General features: G+C 34.6%; 2 protein-coding genes across 6 annotated transcripts in view; one reads left to right on the forward strand and one right to left on the reverse strand.

Moving 5' to 3' along the window:
* Positions 1–14,418, reverse strand: part of LOC123540328 (uncharacterized) — a 27,842-nt gene extending 13,424 nt beyond the window's left edge. The window contains exons 1-5 of one of the 5 annotated variants that reach the window (XM_045325261.2): positions 14,209–14,418; positions 6,068–6,207; positions 2,349–2,824; positions 1,161–1,340; positions 412–534 (exon numbers count right to left, since the gene is read on the reverse strand). In XM_045325261.2, coding sequence (XP_045181196.2) covers positions 412–534; positions 1,161–1,340; positions 2,349–2,824; positions 6,068–6,207; positions 14,209–14,280 — 991 coding nt within the window. In that variant the 5' untranslated portion in view covers positions 14,281–14,418. Of the gene's footprint in view, positions 1–411; positions 535–1,160; positions 1,341–2,348; positions 2,825–6,067; positions 6,208–7,031; positions 7,583–8,010; positions 8,299–14,208 lie in introns of those variants that run through there. The other 4 variants (XM_045325263.2, XM_045325260.2, XM_045325262.2 and 1 more) reach the window with 4 other exon arrangements.
* On the forward strand, positions 14,403–22,880 carry LOC123540329 (chromatin accessibility complex protein 1-like). Its single transcript, XM_045325265.2, has 3 exons — positions 14,403–14,560; positions 18,346–18,466; positions 20,905–22,880. The coding sequence occupies exons 1-3, from the start codon at positions 14,441–14,443 to the stop codon at positions 20,991–20,993; spliced, it is 330 nt and encodes a 109-aa protein (XP_045181200.1). The 5' UTR covers positions 14,403–14,440; the 3' UTR covers positions 20,994–22,880.
* Positions 22,881–23,799: the final 919 nt, after the last annotated feature.

The following is a 23,799-nucleotide window of genomic DNA, read 5'->3' on the forward strand; positions in this document are numbered from 1 at the left end:
TATCAAAAAATTCTGAAGTTAAAAAAAAGATGAGAAAACAAATGTTTCCTTACATGATACCAGTAATATAACACTAAAGTGATATAACCACTCAACTTAATTCATGTACAAGGAGTTTGTGATGGTACTATAACTAAAGTAGAGGATGAATGACCTCAGACATATTGCCTTCTGTCAAATGATCATAAAGAATGCTTGTCTTGTGTGGAGATAACCTTGCCTTGAGTTCACACTGCCTCTGGATCATCTTGCATAGCCATCATACTGCCTTGGGATCATTTTGGCACGGGATCCCCTTGCCTATGGATCACAATAAAGATCTCTCCAAGGAGATACAACAGTTTTGAGAGATTCTCTATGTCATACTTATACTATCAAACAGACATAATATATAATTATATAGTGACTTACTGTCTAGTATAGAAGATGTTTCCCGATGATATTCTCCATCTTTTGAATTCCTCAACCTTTTTTTCCAGTAATCATCATATTTCTTCCCATCCCTTTCCAAATCTCGAACAAATCTACGAATTCCTGAAATAAAACCCATAATACTTACTAAAGGTTTTTTTTAACATATATCATACACGTTCTGTGAAATCATAAATATTCCAGCGGGACTAACAGTGGATTTCATAGTTGATTCAATCAAATTAAATCCCAAAAATGAAATAGTAAAGCTCCCATTCATTGAATGATTCTAACTTCAGAAATTGAAATCCACAACCCAAAACCCCATGGATTAGCTATTTTGGACGACACAACAATATTTCATGCCTACAAAATTAAATTATTTGACAGTAAGTGCTAGTAATCCTTCCAATCATTTCATCTTTTGACATATTTTTCACGACAACATTTCCCACTAATTTCATTTTTCATATTTTGTTTTCTCTAAACTAATGATTATTTCAGGAATCGGTAGGAACCTGGATAGAGCCACCAACATTCTATAAGCTTACCAGATGGTTTCTCCACATGAAAATATTCTAAACAAGCAAGGTTTTGAACTGATAGCATTTATGGGCTAGTGATTCTACATCAGCAACATTCACCACTCCGCCATGAAGGCCCCATGTACTTTCATAGATCACACTGCTTCACATTCATGTTCTGAATTGACATGCTTCTTCACAGTTAGGATAGAAAACACAGCTTACCTATAGTATGAGTGCGGCATACAGACAGTAGCATGCATCCAACCATCAAGTTCCACACAGTGGCTAGGACAGAAAACACAGCACGGCTGATATACATGGAGTTACAAACTAAATGATGAAGGCCCACCACATGACAGTGATCTGCAGCATATGTGTCAAATGCAGTGTAGAGATTCAATCCTGTAAAAAAACAAGTTCCATAAATACTTTTTTCTTGTTTTTGATTTCTCTGCATTTAGGTTTATGTCACATTAACATAATTATAGGTCATATGGAGACTTTTTAGCTTTCGATGGTGGAGGAAGACACTAGGTGCCCCTCTAGGCATTATTACAGGTACAAACAGGGGCCTTGGTAAAACCACTCGCCATTTGACATGTATGGTTGACTTCTTAAACATGAACAATTTTTCTACACCCTAAGCGAGTTTTCCACCCAATATTACTGAAAGGCAAGTGATTCAAAATCAGAGACCTTCACCACTCAGCCATGGAGGCCACTTCCATGAAGTTGTAAAGGTAAACTTAGTTTTGATTTCTCTGCATTTAGGTTTATGTCACATTATGCATGGATACACGTAGATGTTGGATTAGAATTCTTTATTGCAAATAGTGTCTGAGATGTCAACTTTAGGACATTACAATTTTCACAAAATTTAGCAATACACATTCAAAAGATACATGTCAAACCTATATTTGAAGTTTAAAATTTAAATATCTTAATTATTGTTCTACAAGCAACTTAAGTAAATTAACTGAACTACTTTTTGCAGATGTTAATTAATTAATTAATGTAAACATGCAACAACTGGAACTGTAACCATTTTCAAGGAGGGGGGCCAGACATACAGTGGTATGCTGCAAGGATCAAGTGTGCAAAATGTTTCGCTGTGACAAAAAAAGCAGCAACGTATTTTTGATCGGTAAGTATGTTTTGCTTTACATTCCACAAAATAGATATGATAGTGCTGTGGTGCAAAGCCTATTCTTTAGCAATACTGTCTATACAGTCGGATAACTATAAATACCACTTAGTAGCCTTAACAGTTACCAGTTACAAACTAGTAAAATAATATAACATGTATACTGGAGAAATTTTTTCACAAAAACTGCATTGGCAATGGATAGAAATGGACAGGTAAATCACAGCAAAACTTTTCTTAATGTTTTAAGAGAATATGTTACAAACCTGTGAATAAGCACCCAGATATGATAAGCAGTATTGCGGAGCTGATCTTGAACAATGTTCTGGAATGACTTCGGATACTGGCGGCAAAATCCTCGTCGCCAAACAGTCGTCCTGCCAGTCGAAATGAGTAAATACCCAAACATAACCATCCAAACCCAATTAGTAATGACATAAAGCCGATATGTACGGTTGTTTCTGAGTTTTTACTTGCAACGTCATATACTACAAAAAGCACTCCGAGAAATGTAAAAGCCAGAGCAGCGATTAATGTAATCACATAGAGTATAGTTGCAAGCCATCTTTTGGAATGATCAATTCCTAGCACTGTTGTAACAGTTTTCCAGATCCAGCCCGGAAGACGCTTCGATTGTTTTATGTTCCGTTTAATTTTGATAGAAGATTCACTGTCTGTTTCCGCCTCTGTAGAGTCGTAGAAATGTGGTGTGTTGGCAACATGTAGATTTCTGATGGTTGGTCTGTGAACAAGTAAGCAATATTTTGAAGAATGTAGCAATCAAAACATTGTAACAGTGTACAGGGGCGTAGTGTGATCATGTTAGATGTTACTCAATGGAAGAGTGTGGGGGAGAAGAATCCCCTCCTCCGGCTGGGTCCGGGGAGCCTCCCCTGCGGGAATTTTAAAGCAAACCTAGAGAAAGGGTGGCTTCTGGTGACTTTTCTCACCAAAACTATGCTTCCTCAGTTTTGAACAAAATATTTACGGCTCGGAATGTAAAGGAAGGTCTATATAAGTTGATGAACGATAGAAATCGGGGTCGGGGAGAGGGGTGGGGGCTGGCATTTTGGAAGGACTTGAACTAGGCTGTATTTATTCAGGACGAAATTTGTTATTCACAAAATAAGCAACATGAGCTCTTTTTCCACACTTATTTGTTGTATACAAAACTTGCATTCACTATACATTTTAGTATGGAAAGACAAAAGCGTTAAACATTGCAGTAATAATACCAATGACGGCCCTTTCCGCGAGATTGCACGCGTAATCTGACGTCCTTCACCAAAAACATGGACAAAATGGCCTTGTTCCAAACATTTTTTCAAAAGTGGACGCCAAAACATTCAAAAAGAACATTTAATTATAGCTTAAACTAATTTTTCTGATGTCAAAGATCACAATTGAATGATGCGACTGTATAAATTATCACTGGAGTTAAACATATTTTAACTAAAACCCAGGAACTGTATTTTTATCGGAAGGCGGATTATAGTTGGACGTGGGCGGGTCTTTTTTACTGTGACTAAAAATTTGATATCTTGAAATTTATTTTGATTTTCTGATACTCCTGGAAAGCAAATCAGTTATTTTTGTAGCAAGTTGTCTTAAAATTGAATGGTATTTTTGTGCGTTTATATAGGCATGAACTATACTGGAAGGCTTCTTGCCAATCAATCAAAAGAATCGCTAGCGCAATTCATGAATTTGCAAGAAGTCCCAGAAAATAGCATTCAATTCTTAAATAAAGTACAGATGTGTGTTACAACGGAATATATGCAAATCACCTTGCCTAGGAACAAACTGCCTAGGAACTGATTAGACTGTTGAGGACAAACTTTGACATATGCACAATTTCAAAACAGAAAAATGATGAAGCTATTTCAATAGATTCTTATTTCATTCTTTAAGTACAAATATTTAATTACTAATGTTGTCTACAAATTTCCTTTATTATCGTTTCGTGAACTTAGATTTTCTATTTCAGCCTAAACATCTGTCACAAGACTTTTGTCTCAGTATCACTATTAACTTGATTTTCAAGGATGTATAAATACATTTCACGGAAATTGTAAGTTTTTAAAATCAATGTTCATGACAAGGATGATTGTTATATTAAAATACAACATGCAAAATGCAACTTGTAAACATGCAACAGATGGCTTAATAACCTTGAAATCAATATAATGCTTACAACATTTTTCTTTAACTGCAATATTTAAAAGAAAATTTACTGTAAATGCAAGTTATGAGCATTTATTACATATGTGTATCTTAGGTTTAAAGAAATCAAAGTATTATCATATTTCAAAGGTATTGAGGTGTAGGATGTATATTCACTTCATGCGTTAAATAATTTTGATAGATGTATTTTTCCGCCAATAAATTTTGGGAAATGGGTGTCAGGGCATAAGAAGAATGTGACTGGTGTTGAAACTTTGTTTCTCTATACTCCCACTTCCCACGACGGAATGAAGTAGGGTTGCGCAGGTGCCTCTTAGCATAATGACCCGGAAAGTATATTCATAACGTAGAAATTAATGAACTGATAGTTTATATGACTGATGTTGAGTGTTATACAATGGCAATGCCGATAACAAAGCCTAAATGTTAATCTTTGAATTTGTTCTTTTTGCTCCCGTTGATTCTCTTTGATTATGGGATAGATAATTTATTTTTGTTTGAGCGTAGCGAATTAGGAAATAATTAACAAACAATCAAGGCCTTCAAGTGGTTTATCATCTAATTTACCACGGTTCAGAGTTCAGAATAGGAACTGGTTTAATACTGAAGCATCTGAACCGTAGTAAATTAGACAATAAATCACAACATTTCCTTCTTTGTTTAACCGGAAATCAAATCGAGCCATGTTAGAATACTTGGGAATTCATAGTTGTTACAGATACAGTTGTTTATCCTTCTAAATTTTACTAGTGATGGACAATTGCCATAAAGCAAATTGTTCTTATGGTCAATAGCAGCTATAGTATATATGCATCTGAAATCATATATGTATTTAGAATTTTAAATATATTTAGATTTAAATAAGTATTTACAATAACAAGTGCAAGTGGAGCAAGAAAAAACATTTAGAAATTTTGATATAAATTTTGATAAAAGAGCAACAGCAGTCTGCCATCACAAAAAAATTATAACAAAGTCAAGGACCAAGACAACAGCATACTCATATGCTATGACATTGTCCCTACCTCCATACCTGATCAGTTTTGTATTGCTTCTATGGAGTTTTTAGCCTTTTTTATTTTTGGATCTTAAATGATACTCAGCTGAGTAACCAAGTATGCCACGCTACGCGTATGGTGTACATTATAAATCGGAATTTTGTCAAATTTGCTTTTTTTATTTCCTTGTAACTCATTTCTGTCGTAAAATTTATTGGAAGTTCAAGAAATTCTTTTAACTTTTCTTTAAGGTTGTTCTGGACATTTGGATCAATTGTTTTCCACAATGAGGAACTTGACTGAAACTATTTGACATTTAATGTTAATTTTTTTTTGTTCATTAATTTTAATCTTTAGAAAGATACAAACTGCCAGTTTCATCATGTGACATGAGTTGACGTTTATTCAAAATGGATTTTGCATTTCCTAATGCCAGACAAAGGTTTATCTTAGGTTATCTGTATAAATAACATTTAACTCTTATCATACAGGACATGATGATCCGTGCAGACTGATCATGATCTACACTGTTCGCTATTCAGCCAGTATCTCTTTGGTAAGCACCCCTTTTAACAGTTAATGGTACTGTAGAAATTGGAAGATGGACAAGTTCATTATAGAAATGTAGCAGGGTAAGAGTTAAGTCACAACCTTAGGTGTAACAAACATGCAGAACCGCCTTATTAAAATGATTTTTTATGTAAATGGTTAAAGAAATGGCACAAGGAAAATCAAAATATTTATCCTAAATATATATGTACATGTATATATTATGTGTATTTGTGATTGACCCATTTATTTACCTGTATGCATTATAAGTATTTCTTGATTCATTTGTGAATGTTCTCTGCCTGTTCCTGTCAGTTTCTGAAATAACCTGGTGCTGACTGGAAGATCTGCTCCTGTCATCACCAACCACATTACGTAGTTCCCCTTTAGAATTCTGCAAACATAACGAGAGATAAACAAAACATTATATCATAGGGTACCAAAGAACCATTACACTATACAGTCATTTGATTTTTTTTGTTTTGCTGCATGTTTAATGCCATTTTTTCAACACTATTTCAGTTATGTAACAGCAAGCAGTTAACCTAGCCGTTGTTCTTGGATTCTGTACCAGTACAGATGTCAGAAATTTTCGAATACAATTTTTGTTGAATGTTCAATGTCACACTGACACAAATATAGATCATATGGCAACTTTCTGGCCTATGATTGTGGAGAAAGATCTCAAGTACCCATCTCAGCATAATTTCATCATGGGCAGGCACCTGGGAAGAACCATTGACCTTCTGTAAGCCAGCTGTATGGCTTCCTAACATGAAGAATTCAACACCTCGAGCAAGGCTTGAACAGACATAGATGAGGGGCAAATGATTCTAAGTCATTGACATTCACCACTCAGCCACGGTGGCCCCTTCAAAAATTCAAATGCATAATCTTTGAATAATTACATATCATATTTGCATACTGTAAGTGTATTAATATTAGCGGAGTACTAATTTCCGCGCTATTAGCGGGATCGGACATGCGCTAATTCATGTCTAGCGCTAATATCTGACTGAAGGGCTTTCCTAATAAAAAAATAACATTTATCGCATTGAAAGTACCGTTATTACAATGCAACAGAACAAAGAGAAATACATATTTATTGTGTAAATATGACAATAACTGCATTCCTAACTAATATTCTGCAGAAAAGTTTTAATAGAATAATTAAACCTGTTTGAACATTAGTGCAAATGTCATATATTTTTTAATTACGTTGCATTTTTGTATCTTCGCCATTGTCCGTAAACATCGTATGTAACACCTTCGGAGTAGATCGCCAGTTTGTCTGGTCGCGCTAATTACGAGTGTCACCATAACATTTTACTGCTTTGAAAACCAAGTGTGAATTTGAATTTAAAAACAAACAATTATCACCATTCTGCACTGTATATATGTACAAATTTACAGTATATAGATTAACACTGATTTAAACGAATGTAGATTTTATGTTATGTTTATTTGTGTGCCTGGTCGATTTCATAACGAATACCAGTCAGCACCAGCCATTTAATATGGTAGAGTTTTTCACACTCTGATGGGCGGTAATAAGCCAGTTTGCGTGAATAGGTTTCCAAACTTGACTGAGAGGAAGCACTCATTAACCACCAATGCATCATATTGAGCACTGACAAAATGCACAATGAAAAAATTTATTTATACACATATCTAAGTTAAAAACATCTCTCTAACCCATTCTACAAAGCATGAAGTTTTACATGCATTTAAATGATTTTAGATATTTGCCTAAAAAAGTAAGAGAAGAAAGAAAAAGAAACGAGATTAACATGCATTATATATATATTGCATTTTATTAAAAAATGACTTAATGCCTATACAAACGTTATTAAGTAATATATTTTTAAAGACGAAACGTGTATATATAGTCCCGAGCAGAACTGCTTGATACATCGGTCATGTTCGGGCCATTCCGTATTCCATCGGAAACTGGTGTTTCAGATACCGCCAATTGGCTATTTTAGCGCTGCTGGTATTGCGCTAATACAAGTACGCACTAATAAGTCGAAATTATTCAATTTAAGGTGTTTGCGCTAAAATTTAACCGCGCTAATATAAGTACACTTACAGTAAATGTTGGAGTTTGAAATACTGCTAAGTAAATACACTACACAAAATGTTAACTACTAGTTGCAATGATGATAAAATTCAATTAAAGATAAACTGATTTACATACCGTTTCAACTCTTTTCGGCATATACAATGTGTTATTCATAATTACATTGTCTGTTGTAAACTGTTTCTTGTTATTAAATGTTTTAAATCCATAAAATATTTCAACATGTACTCCTTGTAGACACTCTTCAGCTAATGAATTATGTATAAAGGATTTTTTTAAATGTATAAAAAGTTTGTATCTTTTAAGCATTATCTATCTTAATTTAAATTTAGATTTAAAGCATTTTAATCAATTAAAATTATCTCAAGATAGGGTCCTGATGTCGTTTAAGTACAATGTACTTTGTTATTAACAAAAAGATAAATGGTTCAGAAACTGTGCACCTATTATGACTATGACTCACCGACTCACCCATCAAGGACTCAAGTGCTTTAATAAATCCAAAGAGAACCACCTAAGTACTACACATGTTTAGGCCTAAAAAAAAATGTTTGTTTCCGGTATCCCAACCTACCCTTAACCAGGGTTTCAGAAATCTGCAAATTTATTGGTAGCCCATCGGGCTACCAAAATTTTAATCTGGTAGCCCGAACATTTAAGTTTATTTGGCAATGGCCATTTCGGTTTATTTACTATGTGCTTCTATACTACAGTGAATGGAATGATTAAATTATTACAAGTTTCATAATTTTAGCCATACTCACATTGTTATAAATTTTGTTCTCTTAAATAGCAATTATCATTACTCCTTTTTCTCATTTTAAAAGATAAAACTACATGTTTTTAAACTGAGAAATATTATCAGGAGTACTCCTGATAGTTATTGCAACATGGCAATAAAAAAAGGAATGCAAATCAATTTTTATAAACTTGCAAATTCCTTAGAACTAACTAACTTAGAGCTGTATGAATTGTAATTTATCTCAAAATTATTTTAAAGTTGATCCTGTCTGATTCTAAACATCTGCCTGGTTTAATAAACAGACTAGAACCGTGTATATAACGTCTCTCAGTTTCTTGACACTGTGTAGTCACTTATCCGAATTTATGTTTGTCCAAAATTCTGTATACTTTCTGATATTTTGCAAAATCATGGTCGATTTTTTTGCATGTTAGGCAAGTATTTAAATTGAAAAGCATAAATAATCAGTGTAAGCACTAAACTGCCTCAATATCAAATATCTGTTCTTTCTGATCGCTCGATAAATATTTGAAGACTAAATCATTGATTTCCGGGCAACTCGATATGGAGTTTCAAGGTAGCCCGCCGGGCACGCTCTGAAAAAATTTAGTTGCCCGACAGAATTTTCTGGTAGCCCCCGGCTCCGGACATGGGATTTCTGAAACCCTGCCTTAACATTTGCCACGACCCTATATGTTTTTATGGCATTGGAAAAACATTTTCGATATTTTCGCTAGTTTTTTTTATACTTTTGGCTTTGTGTTGCTGTTTCTTCATTGTAAAAAATATTTTTAAAAAAATTTCCTACCTACCTACCCTATTTTTGGGGGGCATGTTATCAGAAACAAACAATAATTTTTTTAGACCTTATCTATAATTTTGCACTTTATATACAAAGATGCTTTGACCAGTATCTAAATATAAATAAACTATGATGCTACAAAGAAGACTAAAACTGTGATAATATTATGCAACAAAATCACAGTATTATTAGATCAAACATCATAGCTGTGCACAAGAAAAAAACAATTAAGAGCTCTGCCAAGCGGGGCAATATATGCCAGAAGGGTAACATCAGAGAATGGGAGCAAACTTTTAAGAACTTGACAGTTGAAGCCCAAAGGACAAGAACAACGAAGGGAAGAAGTTCCAAAAAAGTCCTAAGTCCACAAAAAAAATCATTACCAGGTACAGGTATGTCAAAATGCACCTAAACAATGGAGGTACCATCCATGCTGTACCACAGAAAAGTTGTCTCGGTTTTTCCCTATGGCCAATAATAAAAAAGTTTAAAAATAAGCTATTTATAGTAATATTAAAGGGAAGTAATTCAAATATTTTTTTTGTAAGTGAACAAACAAGGGATCTGCCAAATAAAAATAAGAGCACTACAAGCAGAGCAAAGTCATATATGACCTTTGACCTCTTAAGTGTGACCTTGACCTTGAAGCAAGTCATCCGAAACATGTGCTCTGCACGTCGTCTCGGTGTGGTGAACATTTGTGCCAAATTTCTTTGAAATCATTCAAGCAGTTCACGAGTTACAGAGCGGACACAGAACAGACTTATATGACATTTGACCCCCAAGTGTGACCTTGACCTTCAAGCGCCAAGTGTGACCTTGACCTTCAAGCGAGACATCCAAAACATGTGCTCTGCACGTCTCAGTGTGGTGAACATTTGTGTCAAGTTTCTTTGAAATCCTTCAAGGGGTTCAAGAGTTACACAGCGGTCATGGACAGACAGACAGACAGACAGACAGACAGACACCGGGGGTATAACATAATACATCCCTTCAGGCGTATAAAAAATGTATCATTAACCCATACTCTGCTAAATTTCTATTATGAACTTGTCCATCTTCCATCTTTCAATTTGAACAGTACCATTAACTGTTAAACAGGTGCTTACCAAAAACAGGTGCTTACCAAAAACAGGTGCTTACCAAAAATATACTGACTGAAGATCATGATCAGACTGCAAGGATGTGCAGGCTGATCATGATCTACACTGGTTGCAAAGGAAGAATCAAACATGTTTAGCATAAGGGTTCATATCATTTAACTCAGGTTGCATTCTTGCGATATAATTCTTTCGTATTTTGAACTCTAAACAATACCTCTTTAATATCTGAAACATAAACAATGATTTTATTTGATGACAAAATCATAGTTTGGGATATATTCAATAAATAACATGCCTTTTTGTGCAAGAAAAAAAATAATTCAAATCAAAACATTTATGTATATCACCGTAATCAATTTTATGTCCTATTATACCAATTTATCAAAATGTTAAATAGTCTCATTTAGAATGTTTATAAGTTTATCATCATTAAGATGTATAATGTCAACAAACATCAGACACTAATGATAATACAGGTAAAATTTTATCTCAGTTTATGTCTTGATTACCCTGTTATCTAATGATCAACAAATTATGAAACACTGTGTCATATTTTAGATACATCTTATTTCAAAACAAACCTAAGCCCAGTATTTTATACTGTCTGGTATACAAGAAATTGTTTTCCCAGTGCAGAACTGCATCTGATCCACAAATAGTTAACATTTTGATGCCTGGTGACCCCATGTTTTCTGGTATCATTCGAAAGAAATGTGTCAGCTGAACAAGCATTAGCAAGTAAGATGACCATAATAATATGCACCAGTCACTACAGACAGTCATGTTATTTTGATGGCAGAATGATAAATCTTACACTGTAATAACCGGATTTCTGTTGAAGTATCATTCAAAACTGCAAAGTAAACAAGAGCTGTCAGCGGACAGCGCGCTCGACTATTCTCAGTGCTTGATAGTATAATATAAGCAATGAATAAAACTTTAACATTACAATAAGCATATTCTAAGTTGAAAAGGGGCCATAATTCAGTCAAAATGCTTGATAGAGTTGCCTCCTCCTTTTTACAGACTGGGGTCATGATGGTAAACAAGTATGCAAAATATCAAAGCAATATCTCAATGGACTTTGAAATATTTGGGGTGGTACGCAAACTTTAACATTTATTCTAAGTCGAAAAGGGGCCATAATTCAGTCAAAATGCTTGATAGAGTTGCCTCCTCCTTTTCACAGACTGGGGTCATGATGGTAAATAAGTATGCAAAATATGAAAGCAATAGCTCAATGGACTTTGAAAATATTTGGGATGGTACGCAAACTTTAACATTTGTGTGACGCCCACGCTCAAGCTCACGCTGATGCCGGGGCGAGTAGGATAGCTCCCCTATTCTTCGAATAAAAATAAATACTACAGATGGAGGTTTTGATGATGTTCAATATTTCAAAGCCAGAGTGTAAAATAGTTTTGACAGAACATGAACTTGCACAAAAAACTAAATCAATTTCCAAGTCTAAAAAGGGCCATACTTCAGCCAAAATACTTGACAAAGTTATGTACACTTGCCTACAGATAGAGACTGTTATAATAAACAAGTGATAAAAGTTTCAAGCCAAATTATGTCAAAAAGTTCACACAAAATATGAACTGATACGAAAAACTTAACCAAGATTTGGAAGTTAAAAGGGGCCATAATTCAGACAAAATCTTTGATGGAGTTATACAGTCTTGCCTAAAACTGGAAATGGTGATAGTACACAAGTGTTGTAAGTATCAACGCTTAGAATATGTCAAAAGGTTTTGTCTAACTGTGGAATGGTACAAAAAACTTAACCAAGGTGTGACGCAGATGCGGTGGTGAGTATAGGATAGCTCCTTATTCAAATAGTCAAGCTAATAATGTACAATGGAGGTTGATTCCTGCCTCAACCATGCTGATTCCAAGTTGACAGTTACCTTTCTGAGGCTTAATTTAACTTCTAGCTAGTCGAGACTTCCAACTCCATTTCGGAGTCTGCTTCAGGACTGTGATGTCATGTGACAATGGTGGTCACACATGACCTTCCAATTGATTGGCGGGAGGTGGTAACCCGATCTAAATGAGAATACAGGTTATGACTTCCCGCCAATCTGTTGGAAGGTCGTGTCAAGTGACCACCATTGTCACATGACATCACAGTCCTGAAGAAGACTCCCAAGATTGAGTCAAAAGTCTCAACTAGAAATTATATAAGCTTACCAGACATCAAAAATTTATATATTTTAATAGCATTGATTACATATAGAACTGGCTTATTTGTGGATAGGATAATTACCGGTATGTTAACTCTACATGTACAAACTTGTTAAGGATTTAGTAACAACTCGTGAAGGAATGCATCCTCAACCAGCAGGATCAAGATCAACTATATACAACCATCTTCTTCATTTATAACATGAACATTTATCTTCCCTTTCCCCCCGCACCCCTCCATCCCCTCTCACGCACACACATTGACAGTGGTGAGCTGTAATACTCTGCCAGCTACAAAGTCTGCTCTACAACCAGCGTTGGATGATTTCAAGAAGGCAGTACAGCTTCCTGAACTTTTGTGAGAACCATTAGAAAGAACTGTATAGTATAGATAAGGTATTCTTAAGGTGCATCAATAACCAAAAAACTGACTAGTCTAAATAATAGGATGTTTTGGGAAAGTGTGATAACTTTTGATTGTCGCTGTCCCTTCATTTGAGGGATGACAACTATAAAATGTCAGATCATAAAACAAATCATCCTGATAAGCCAAATTATAATAAGTAAGGCTACAAACTGACCAATGTACTGCATAGTTTTATAGCTAACACCGTAAGTTCTTAGCAAGACATCTAATACCGAGAAAAGCGGAGTACCTATTCAGTCCTCCGAAGTTGAAGATTTATCATGTTTTGTCTGAAAATAGCTTTTAATATTTGACATTGTTCATTAAAATCGGCATGAACTAAAATGATTTTTTTTTTCAGATACAGTACTTAACTTTATTACACGAAAAGGTAAATGCCTTTTTAGTGAACTTGATTATTTTACATCCCATATGTATTACACATGAAGTAGGGCAGAGTATAAGGGTGCACTTATACTTCCTTGCTATTGAGCTAGTTTTTATAGCGAAGTGATAACTTCAATTATCATAAGAGTGTCCGATTTAGGTGTGAGAGGTCCCAGGTTCGATTCCCGGTCAGACCTGAAGTATTTTCAGCCTAGCTGTTACATTTGGCGCCCAACGTAAATAACTCACAAGTAGATGTGGATGGACACCTTGGAACGTCCCAGAGGTAATTCAAACTCCTTGAATTTGAGGACGAATTCTAAAATGGAGGGGGTGTATGTAGTAGGGTAGAGTACTGTACTGTTATGATTATGTATAGGATTGAGGATATGAAGGGTCAGTGCCAAATGTCACACAGTGAGAAACAGATGGCATATATGCAGCCAAACAAGTTCTCAAACATAAATATATAAAATAATATAAAACAAACTATATGCGGTGGATTAGTTCGACTAAACTTTTCCATGCTCTTCACACACAGAAACCTGTTTCTTGTTAATTTTCTTTCTAAATCATATGTCATGCCCGATGCCATGACACAACAGAAACAAACACTGATAAATAGTATACATTCATGTTTAAATCATATCCGAAATAGTAATATCCGAATTAATGACAAAAAAAGAACCTGAAATGCCCGTACTTGGTATCTTTCATTTAGTTCATCATCGTGGACAAGAGATGATGTATCTATATCCATTCCTGAATGTTTTTGTATCAAAATGGAATGTAAATCATGCTGAAATCTATGAAAACTATGTGATTACGGACAGGCGTAGTTTCCTCCCCTCTATTTTTTGCGTTCGATTAATACGTAGAACAATATTTTTTTAATCAAGCTCGCCAAATTGCCGGTAAAAATGGCGGACGACAGAGGGAAATGTGAATTGCCGCTTTCTCGAGTGAGAACGATAATGAAAAGCTCGCCAGATGTTAATAATATCAATCAAGAAGCGTTATTTTTAGCAGCGAAAGCAACGGTAATATAATTTCACCCGTGTTTATATCAGAAAGTCATACTCAATATTGGAAACAAAAATTTTTTTTTTATGTCTTTGTTTTGGTTGTCACTGATGTTTTAATTTTGGTCCTTTAAAGTTTTGACGTTTAGATTGCCCGTCACAAATATAAAACAATCTGAACGTCGAATTATTTTGACTAGGAGAAGAGGTGGATATAACATACCTTCATTCTGCAGGTCTAGGAAAGTGGAGTATTTACAGATTATCTGTAAATTTACAGATAATCTATAAATTTACAGATTTTTCAATCTGTAAATTTACAGATCAAGTGTTTGAAAACTGCTAAAATTATATTTAGACACAAAATCGCAGCTTGAAATTAATTGATTTACTTATGGTATGTATAAATAAAGGTCATTTGTGGGTTTCAGTCATTTCTGTTGACTGATTTTTCTTAAAATGCCAAAAACTGAAAGTCAACAAAAATGGCTGAAACCCACAAATGACCTTAATTTATGCATGTTGTAAATAAACCAATTAATTCCAAGCTGCGGTTTTGAGAATAAATGTAATTTCATCAGTTTTCATACACACAATCCGTAAATTTACAGATTGAAAAATCTGTAAATTTATAGATTAGCTGTAAATTTACAGATAATCTGTAAATACTCCACTTTCCTAGACCTGTTCTGGGGACTTGAAGCCAAAACTTTTGCAGCATGTGTCATTTCATTACAAATCTTTACAACAGGCTGGGCACATCTCCCAATCGGGGTAAATTACCACGTTCGGGGTAATATACCCAGATCGGGGTATAACAAGAACAATAGAAAAGTACAAAATTGTTGATAACTTTTTTATTAAGGAAGTGCTAATGCTCATAATCTCGGGTCAACTTCGTATGATATAAACAGTTGACAGTATGATTTTTAACAGATTTTTGTTGTAAAAATTTCAGATTTTCGCCATTTTTTAACATATGCAAAATTGATAAAATGGTACATAAGCATATTTGTAATGATGATATAAAGCTTTAGTAAAAATATTTATGTTAGCACTTTAAAGAAAATAGAAATATAATTTTTTTTGTGCTTTTCTATTGTTCTAGTTGTACCCTGATCGGGGACTATATTACCCCGAACGAGGTAATTTACCCCGATTGGGAGATGTGCCTAGCCTGTTACAAATCTTCCTGAACCAATCAAATTCAGCAGTGAAAAGTGTGACCGCATTATTTCTGATATTATTATTTATCATTATTATTTATTTCAGGACATAGTAGATAATACAGCAAGACAAACAGTAAATTAATTTAGGTGTCACAGAAAAAGTTGCAAATATTAAGAATCACCATTAAAACAAGATATTAATAACTTATTTAAAATTAAAACAAGTTCGACAATTTGCATATAAAACCTAAGGCCATACCAAATTGATATGTTAATTGTTTGTCGGAACTACCGCATCAATAATTTCATTCCCGAGAAAAAAAATAAAATTCACCCGCCCGCACGTACATAAAAATCTCCGAAATTTTTTTTTTCTAATAACGCGGTCCGGAATGATAACGGCAAAACAGGTATCAGTTGTTTAGTTCAGTATGTTAGATCTAGAGTCAAAGTTAAGTGCTGTCTTAAAAAAAAAAGTTTGTTCTCAGATCCTTACCGATCCATAACATTGTCCCGGTCAAAATCTCTTTGAACGTAACTTCTTTAGTACAGCAGTCAGATATTCTATCAAAACACATTTAGTCAATTTAAAAATTGTTCAGCTTTTTAGTAGTGTACGTATAAAAATAATTTCTAACAAAATTAGTCCTGCCTGTTTGTATATTAATTGGCTGTGAATTGATTGAAAGAAAGAAATTGAAAAAAACAACCTCCCAAACTCTAAATTTCTAGGTCATTCAAAGCACAACAAATAACACTTTTAAGGGTGGCCATATTGGGATCACTCTTTGTCGGTCTGTTATCATTTTTGACTGAAATGAACCTCTACAACAAAAAACTAGCTAACTGTTAAGAAATTATTCCAATGGGATTCAAGCAATGTCGAAGCATTTGTATGTCCAACTCCGTTTGGTCTCACTGGTCAAGAGGTTTATTACTTTCCCCTCACCTCTATGGGTTGGAGTTTCACTAGCGGCACAAAGTTGCTCATGTGTCGAAGCCATCTAACTAGGTTTCAGAAGATATGTTATTCCACTCTGGTGCCCGTTTTGTCTTAAATATTCCCCATCCTCTGCCATTAAATGGGCATGCCTTCAGATTAAGGTAGAAAAAATCAAAATTAAAAATAAGACACTCATCCCTAAGTAATTATAAATACAAAATAAAAACAAAGTGATTCAGTGAGTTTTGGTAAGAATTTATTTGCAAAATCATTCATGTAGTCTTTAAAACATATAGAAAAGCTATGTACTGTGTTAGTCACACTGTAAATGTTTGATTTCTGTGTTATTTCTAAAGAAATGTTAACTTCATGTATAATCATAACCGCCTCCTCAAGGGTCCAAGCTGGGAATTTTTTTTTTTTAAAAACCCCGCTCACTCCATGTAAAATCTACCCGCCTCTGAAAAAATCAAAATTGAGAAAAAATAAATAAACTAAAAATTTTGCTCTCTCAGTTGCTCACTCCTATTTTTTTTGAAAATTTTCTGAAGAACTATTAATCAATTTGGTATGGCCTAAGTTCATAGCGTACTTTTACTCATAAACAAAAGGGAGATTAATAATAAAAGTTAAGAAAAATTGTACTGTGTTCCTATGGATAACCCATTAAGCTGAAAGCTTATTTCCAGTGGGGTCCATGGGTAAAATTGACATGCCCAAAGTTTGTATAAAAAAATGAATAATACATAAATAAAATTCAGATGCAGACTTACAAGGAATATTTTATATCTAGTTGGCGGGCAGTTGGCGTCCAAAGCATATCCGCTCTCTAAGTCAAAGTGAACCGTTTTCATCTGATCTTCACCAAACTTGCTGACAATGTTTTGGTTATAATATCTCGACCAAGTTTGATAACCAACCAAATCACCCCAGCCACTCTTGGATTATGGCCCTTGAATTACTTGAAAAACTGCAAATTTAGCCTTGTCTTCTCGTTACCTCTCATACCTTTGTGGCGATGGATTCCATGGAGGTGATGAGAGTGATTAAAATATAAAGTTGTAGAACTTGCATTATAATCAACCTAAAATAATAGTACAAAGTAACAAAAAAAGTGTTTTTCTTAAGAAGTGGAGATTGCAGAAAACACACACATAGAATACATAATCAAAGGGAAAAGCTGAATTATAAGGGATTAACTACCTTTATTGGATCTGTAGACCAATTTCATTCAATCTAGCCATAAACTTAAAACGACACACCCTTTCATACTCTACATTAACTTAAAATATTACGATTTTCTTTAAGTTTTCATTCATCATTGAAAAAAAAATGTTTTAAAGATGTTTCTATTTTGATACAGTGTTCAAACTTCATTACTTTAGCCAGTTAAAACTATTCTGTTCAGTGTAGATACAAAGGATTTACATTATGAAATTTTGAGCCGTGCCATGAGAAAACCAACATAGTGGGTTTGCGACCAGCATGGATCCAGACCAGCCTGCTCATCCGCATGTTGTTCGCTAACAGTTTCTCTAATTACTATAGGTTTTGAAAGCAAACAGCATGGATCCTGACCAGACTGCGTGGATGCGCAGGCTGGTCTGGATCCATGCTGGTCGCAAACCCACTATGTTGGTTTTCTCATGGCGTGGCTCATTAATGATTAAACAACTTGATACTTTTTCCAGGAGATGTTCATTCAGAGTTTGGCCCAAGTCTCACTAGAACAGAGCAGTGATAAAGGACTTCTCAAGTACAATGATCTTGCAGAAATTGTGGATGGTATTGACACTCTGCAGTTTTTACAAGGTTAGTTATCTCAGTATGAAATATATACGCAAGTACTTTTTAATAAAATTTGACGTTTAAATCCTATATAAGAACAACTTATGATTGTATCTACAAAATAGAGAAGGGCATACAAAATGACAGGAAAACTATTCTTTACATCCCAGGTTTTTAGCTCGACTATTTGAAGAATAAGTAGAGCTATCCTACTCACGTCGGTGTCGGCGTCACACCTTGGTTAAGTTTTTCGTACCAGTCCACATTTTGACAAAGTCTTTTGAGATAAAGCTTTGAAGCTTTCAACACTTGTTTACCATCACTATGGCCAGTTATAGGCAAGAGCACATAACTCCATCAGGGATTTTGGCTGAATTATGGCCCCTTTTGACTTAGAAATCTGGGTTAAGTTTTTGTACCAGTTCATATTTTGACAAAGTCTTTTGAGATAAAGCTTTGAAACTTTCAACACTTGTTTACCATCACCATGTCCAGTTATAGGCAAGAGTACATAACTCCGTCATGGATTTTGGCTGAATTATGGCCCCTTTCGACTTGAAAATCTTGGTTAAGTTTTTCGTACCAGTTCATATTTTGACAAAGTCTTTTGAGATAAAGCTTTGAAACTTTCAACACTTGTTTACCATCACCATGTCCAGTTATAGGCAAGAGCACATAACTCCTTCAAGGATTTTGGCTGAATTATGGCCCCTTTTGATTTAGAAATCTTGGTTAAGTTTTTCGTACCAGTCCACATTTTGACAAAGTCTTTTGAGATAAAGCTTTGAAACTTTCAACACTTGTTAACCATCACCATGGCCAGTTATAGGCAAGAGCACATAACTCCATCAGGGATTTTGGCTGAATTATGGTCCTTTTTGTCTTAGAAATCTGGGTTAAGTTTCTTGTACCAGTTCATATTTTGACAAAGTCTTCGAAGATAAAGCTTTGAAACTTTCAACACCTGTTTTTTATCACCATGTCCAGTTATAGGCAAGAGTACATAACTTCATCAAGGATTTTGGCTGAATTATGGCCCATTTTTACTTAGAAATCTTGGTTAAGTTTTTCGTACCAGTTCATATTTTGTGTAAAGTGTTTGACATATGGCTTTGAAACTTTTATCACTTGTTCAGTATAATAGTCTCTATCTGTAGGAAAGAGTACATAACTCTGTCTTATATTTTGGCTGAATTATTGCCCTTTTTGGACTTGGAAATTGGTTCTGATTTCATACAAGTCCATGTTTTGTCAAAACTATTTGACATATGGCTTTGAACACTTGTTTATCATCAAGATTTCCATCTGTAGGCAAGAGTACATAACTCTGACAACTATTTTGGCTGAATAATGGCCCTTTTTGGACTTTGAAATTGGTTCACACATTGCCATTTAGTGCAAGACTTATCGAAATCCACAAATACAGGACCATTGTTTGTCTAATGTATTTTTTTCTTTTGTCTGAATATCTGTAGAAATATTTTGACCCCATTCTTCAATCAATTCTTCGAATAGTCGAGCCCCCTGTCATCAGACAGCTCTTGTTTACATCTGTGTTATGTAAAACATTTCATAGAACATGACAATTCAAGCAATTGTTAGACTTCAGGAGGTTAGAATTTTAGCTTGCTGTTGGGTTCTTAGTCATACCAACACAGTTTAGGTGTTATGTCGACTTTCCATCATTAAAGAGAGAGAAACAATGCAAATGCCCCTCTTACCAATTCCCAATAACCAAGTACCATGGTAGATGAAACAATCCCTCATTAACTGTCAGTCAGCTTGATAGTTTCCTCACATGAAATACATTCATAATTCAGCACCCTGAGTGCGGTTTCCAACCCCCAGTGACGGTAACCTGTCTGCCATGTATTCACCAAAACATTAAAGGTAGTGTAGCGTAGGGTGGAAGACATAATGTGAATTTTTATTAGCTCATCTGATTTTTTGGAAAAAAAATGATGAGTTATTGTCATCACTTGATCGGTGTCAGCGTCGGCGTTGCCTGGTTAAGTTTTATGTTTAGGTCAGCTTTTCTCCTAAACTATCAAAGCTATTGCTTTGAGACTTGGAACACTTGTTCACCATCATAAGCTGACGGTGCATAGCAAGAAACATATCTCTGTCCTGCTTTTTGCAAGACTTATGGCCCCTTTTGGACTTAGAAAATATCAGATTTATTTGTTAAGTTTTATGTTTAGGTCAGCTTTTCTCCTAAACTATTCAAGCTATTGCTTTGAAACTTGCAACAGTTGTTAACCATTGTAAGCTGACTCTGTACGTCAAGAAACATAACTCTTCTGCTTTTTGCAAGAATTATGGCCCTTTTTGGACTTAGAAAATCATGGGTAGGACAATTTTTCTATTATACAAAAAAAAAAAGTCAGATGAGCGTCAGCACCCGCAAGGCGGTGCTCTTGTTTCGATATATACATGTATTCAAATGGATTTCAATTTTTCAGATATTATTCCAAAGAAGATAAAGGCCAGTGAATACTTTGCAATGATGAAAAAGTGGGAAGAGGAAAATGGTGGTGATAGTGACACATGAGGACATATTATGGAGCAATGTTGTAGAATTTTATACACTGTCACAGTGACAACCGGAGTGCCAGTCAGTCACTGAACTGTTTAACTAAACTATTTTGTAAATATTCTCTTAAAGTGCTGGAAATTTGAAAGAAGTTAAAAGCAAATTTATAAGACAATTATTTTATATTGGTCATTGACTTTCTGTTTTTGAAGGTCTTAGAAACTTCAATCTCTTACTGAAGTTAGAATATATTTCAGTACATGTGTAGTGGGATTCAAAGTCACCTCTGTAAGACTGACAGGTATGTTCAAGCAATGTACACTTTGAAAGTTACTATTAATTGTTTCATTACATTTGGATGTCATTGCTTTGTATGTCACTATTCATTCAACCCACTTCCCTACCCGTTCAACTCATATTACAGCCATGTTACCATTTAAAGAATATGCCTAAAATCTTTATTCTAACACACTCTGATTAATTTTCCTGTTAAACGAAGAAGACTTAAAGTTGTGCGTTATTACTCAACAATCCACTGTTTTGACGTCTTAGTTATGACATTATAGCTTCAAACATCATAGTGGTGTACTGAAAAAGAAACCCACACAAAACAGGCAGATATTTGGTGGAAATTTTTAAGGATATACATAATAATCCTTTATAATGTGTTAGGATCAAAATAATATTTCTCAAAGAGTGATTTGCTCTTTAATAAAAGCATAGTGGAAGAAATGTCAGGTTTTAGTTTTTACTAATTTTTGCATAGATCTACTGTTCGAAGGATTTTTTACTCGTTTTGTTTGTTTCGAAATTATGTATTTACACTCTATACATACCAGTATCAACAATGACAACCCAAGTATCATATTTTCATAAAGACATTTATCAATGCAACATTCATTTGATTGAAATCATTTTTGATTTAATCATCAGCCTGTAGATTGGGTAAGGTTTGTGATGGTTTTATTTATGGTGCCAAATAATATGTAATGTGATGTCAATATTGCTGTGATTTAGGGAAAATAAACATGCATTTTCAGATAAGAATTAAGAGATAATATGTATCAGGACCATGTTTTGACATATTGAAACAAAACAGTGAGGTTATATGCTTGCAGAATAATTTCAAGAGGGTGTACCAGCTAGCCTGACTGAATAATACACTAGGCATATAACCTGTTGGTATTAATGAAATGTGTTAAAACATGGTTTTGATATATAGTATTTCGATTCTAATAATTATGTATTTTATTAAACAAGCAGATGAAATATAGAAGAACTATTTCATGGCGCATGTATTGATGCCAAATATAAGTTGACATTAAGTCAATACGTAACAGTGTTTTAAAAGTCTTTAAGTGTTAAGTAACAGTGTGAAGTAATGCGTCCCACGTTATAAATTAGTATTGTGTAGACATCTAGAGAGTTATTGTAAGTGCCTTATATCCAATCCTTATAATAGATACAGTGTGTATGAATTAAGCGTAACACCGGTCTGTTACATCATTTTGTTTCTAAAACGTCTTTTATGTGAAGTAGTAGATTTAATGTGGTACAAAATGTAGCACTCTTTCTCAGCACTTGTTTGGCACAAAGTAATATGTCAAGATGATGTCAACTTTCCGTATTTGAACGGAAATACGGTATGCATGGATTTTTTATATTAGAATTTTTTACTGATATTTGAAGATAATCCGACTTTTGAATTCAACATATTTAAGAATATAAATCCATATCATGTCCTAAAACAAACATTTGCGTTCCTTGAATTCTTAACTCTGCAAATGAAGCTTCTAACCATGAAATCTCTTAGTAAAACCAACACAGAAGTTACCAAATCTACAGTGGTCTCAAAACATTATTTATAGATTAACATGACATGATCTAATAGATGTCTTAAAAATATAGCAGTTTTTGTTTTTCTGTCCAAAACAAAAGTCTTGTCACTTGTCAGAGATTTTCTACTTAGACAGCAAATCCTGTTGATTTGTTCCGCAGCATTTGACACTGGCTCAATTAATGTTATATTATAGCTTAGCAGCACAGCACTTAATGATGATAGGACAACCAAGGTGCTCCTCTAAGCATTGTTTAAGATACAGTCTTGCATTGGAGTAGAAGCAACCTTTCATAAACCAGCTGGATGACTTCCTCATATAAAAGAATTTTACATCCCATGTGGGGTTTTGAACCACAGCAGTGTGGGGCAAGTTATTGGAAGACAGTTGCCCTAACCCTTTAGCAATAGAGGACCTCATTAAACATATGTTATATTTCTCCTACTTTATTCTTGGAAATCATGACTAAATTTCAAATCAATATATGTTCATTTGCCTCACTTTGAAGAGGGTGTATGTTATTTTGCTCGTTGTCGTGTCTGTAGAACATTTCTTTCAGGTCAATGACTTGGGAATACTTTGTCTCACAATGGTCGAACTTAATAACGTGTTGGTTAGGGTCAGTAGATGACCTCCTATTGTTCGGTCATCGAGACTGAAAACTGTTTCTGCTAAATAACTCGAGAATGCTTTGGCTTACAGTAGTTAAACATCATAGGATGGTTGCCTGTGTCTTTTTGGGGTCTGTCGGTCAAAAGTCAAGGTTAAAGTGACCTCAAGACTGAACAGTTTTCTCTAACTAGCTTTGGTCTACAGTCGTCAAACTTCATAGGATCATCCGATGATTGCCTGTGGTCAGTTGAGTAACCCTTATTTTGGGGTTCAGTAAGTCCTAAGGTCAAAGTGACAGTGATCTCTAGACTGAATACAGATTCAACTTACTTATTTTAGATCACTTTGGCTGTCAGTCTTCATACCATGGCCCC

This window comes from Mercenaria mercenaria, chromosome 16 (assembly GCF_021730395.1).
Source record: "Mercenaria mercenaria strain notata chromosome 16, MADL_Memer_1, whole genome shotgun sequence".
Taxonomy (NCBI): domain Eukaryota; kingdom Metazoa; phylum Mollusca; class Bivalvia; order Venerida; family Veneridae; genus Mercenaria; species Mercenaria mercenaria.

Coding starts and splice junctions, on each gene's coding strand:
- LOC123540329 (XM_045325265.2), top strand. CDS start 14,441: ATGGCGGACGACAGAGGGAAATGTGAATTGCCGCTTTCTCGAGTGAGA. Junction 14,561..18,345: donor TTTTAGCAGCGAAAGCAACG/GTAATATAATTT, acceptor TACTTTTTCCAG/GAGATGTTCATTCAGAGTTT. Junction 18,467..20,904: donor CACTCTGCAGTTTTTACAAG/GTTAGTTATCTC, acceptor TCAATTTTTCAG/ATATTATTCCAAAGAAGATA.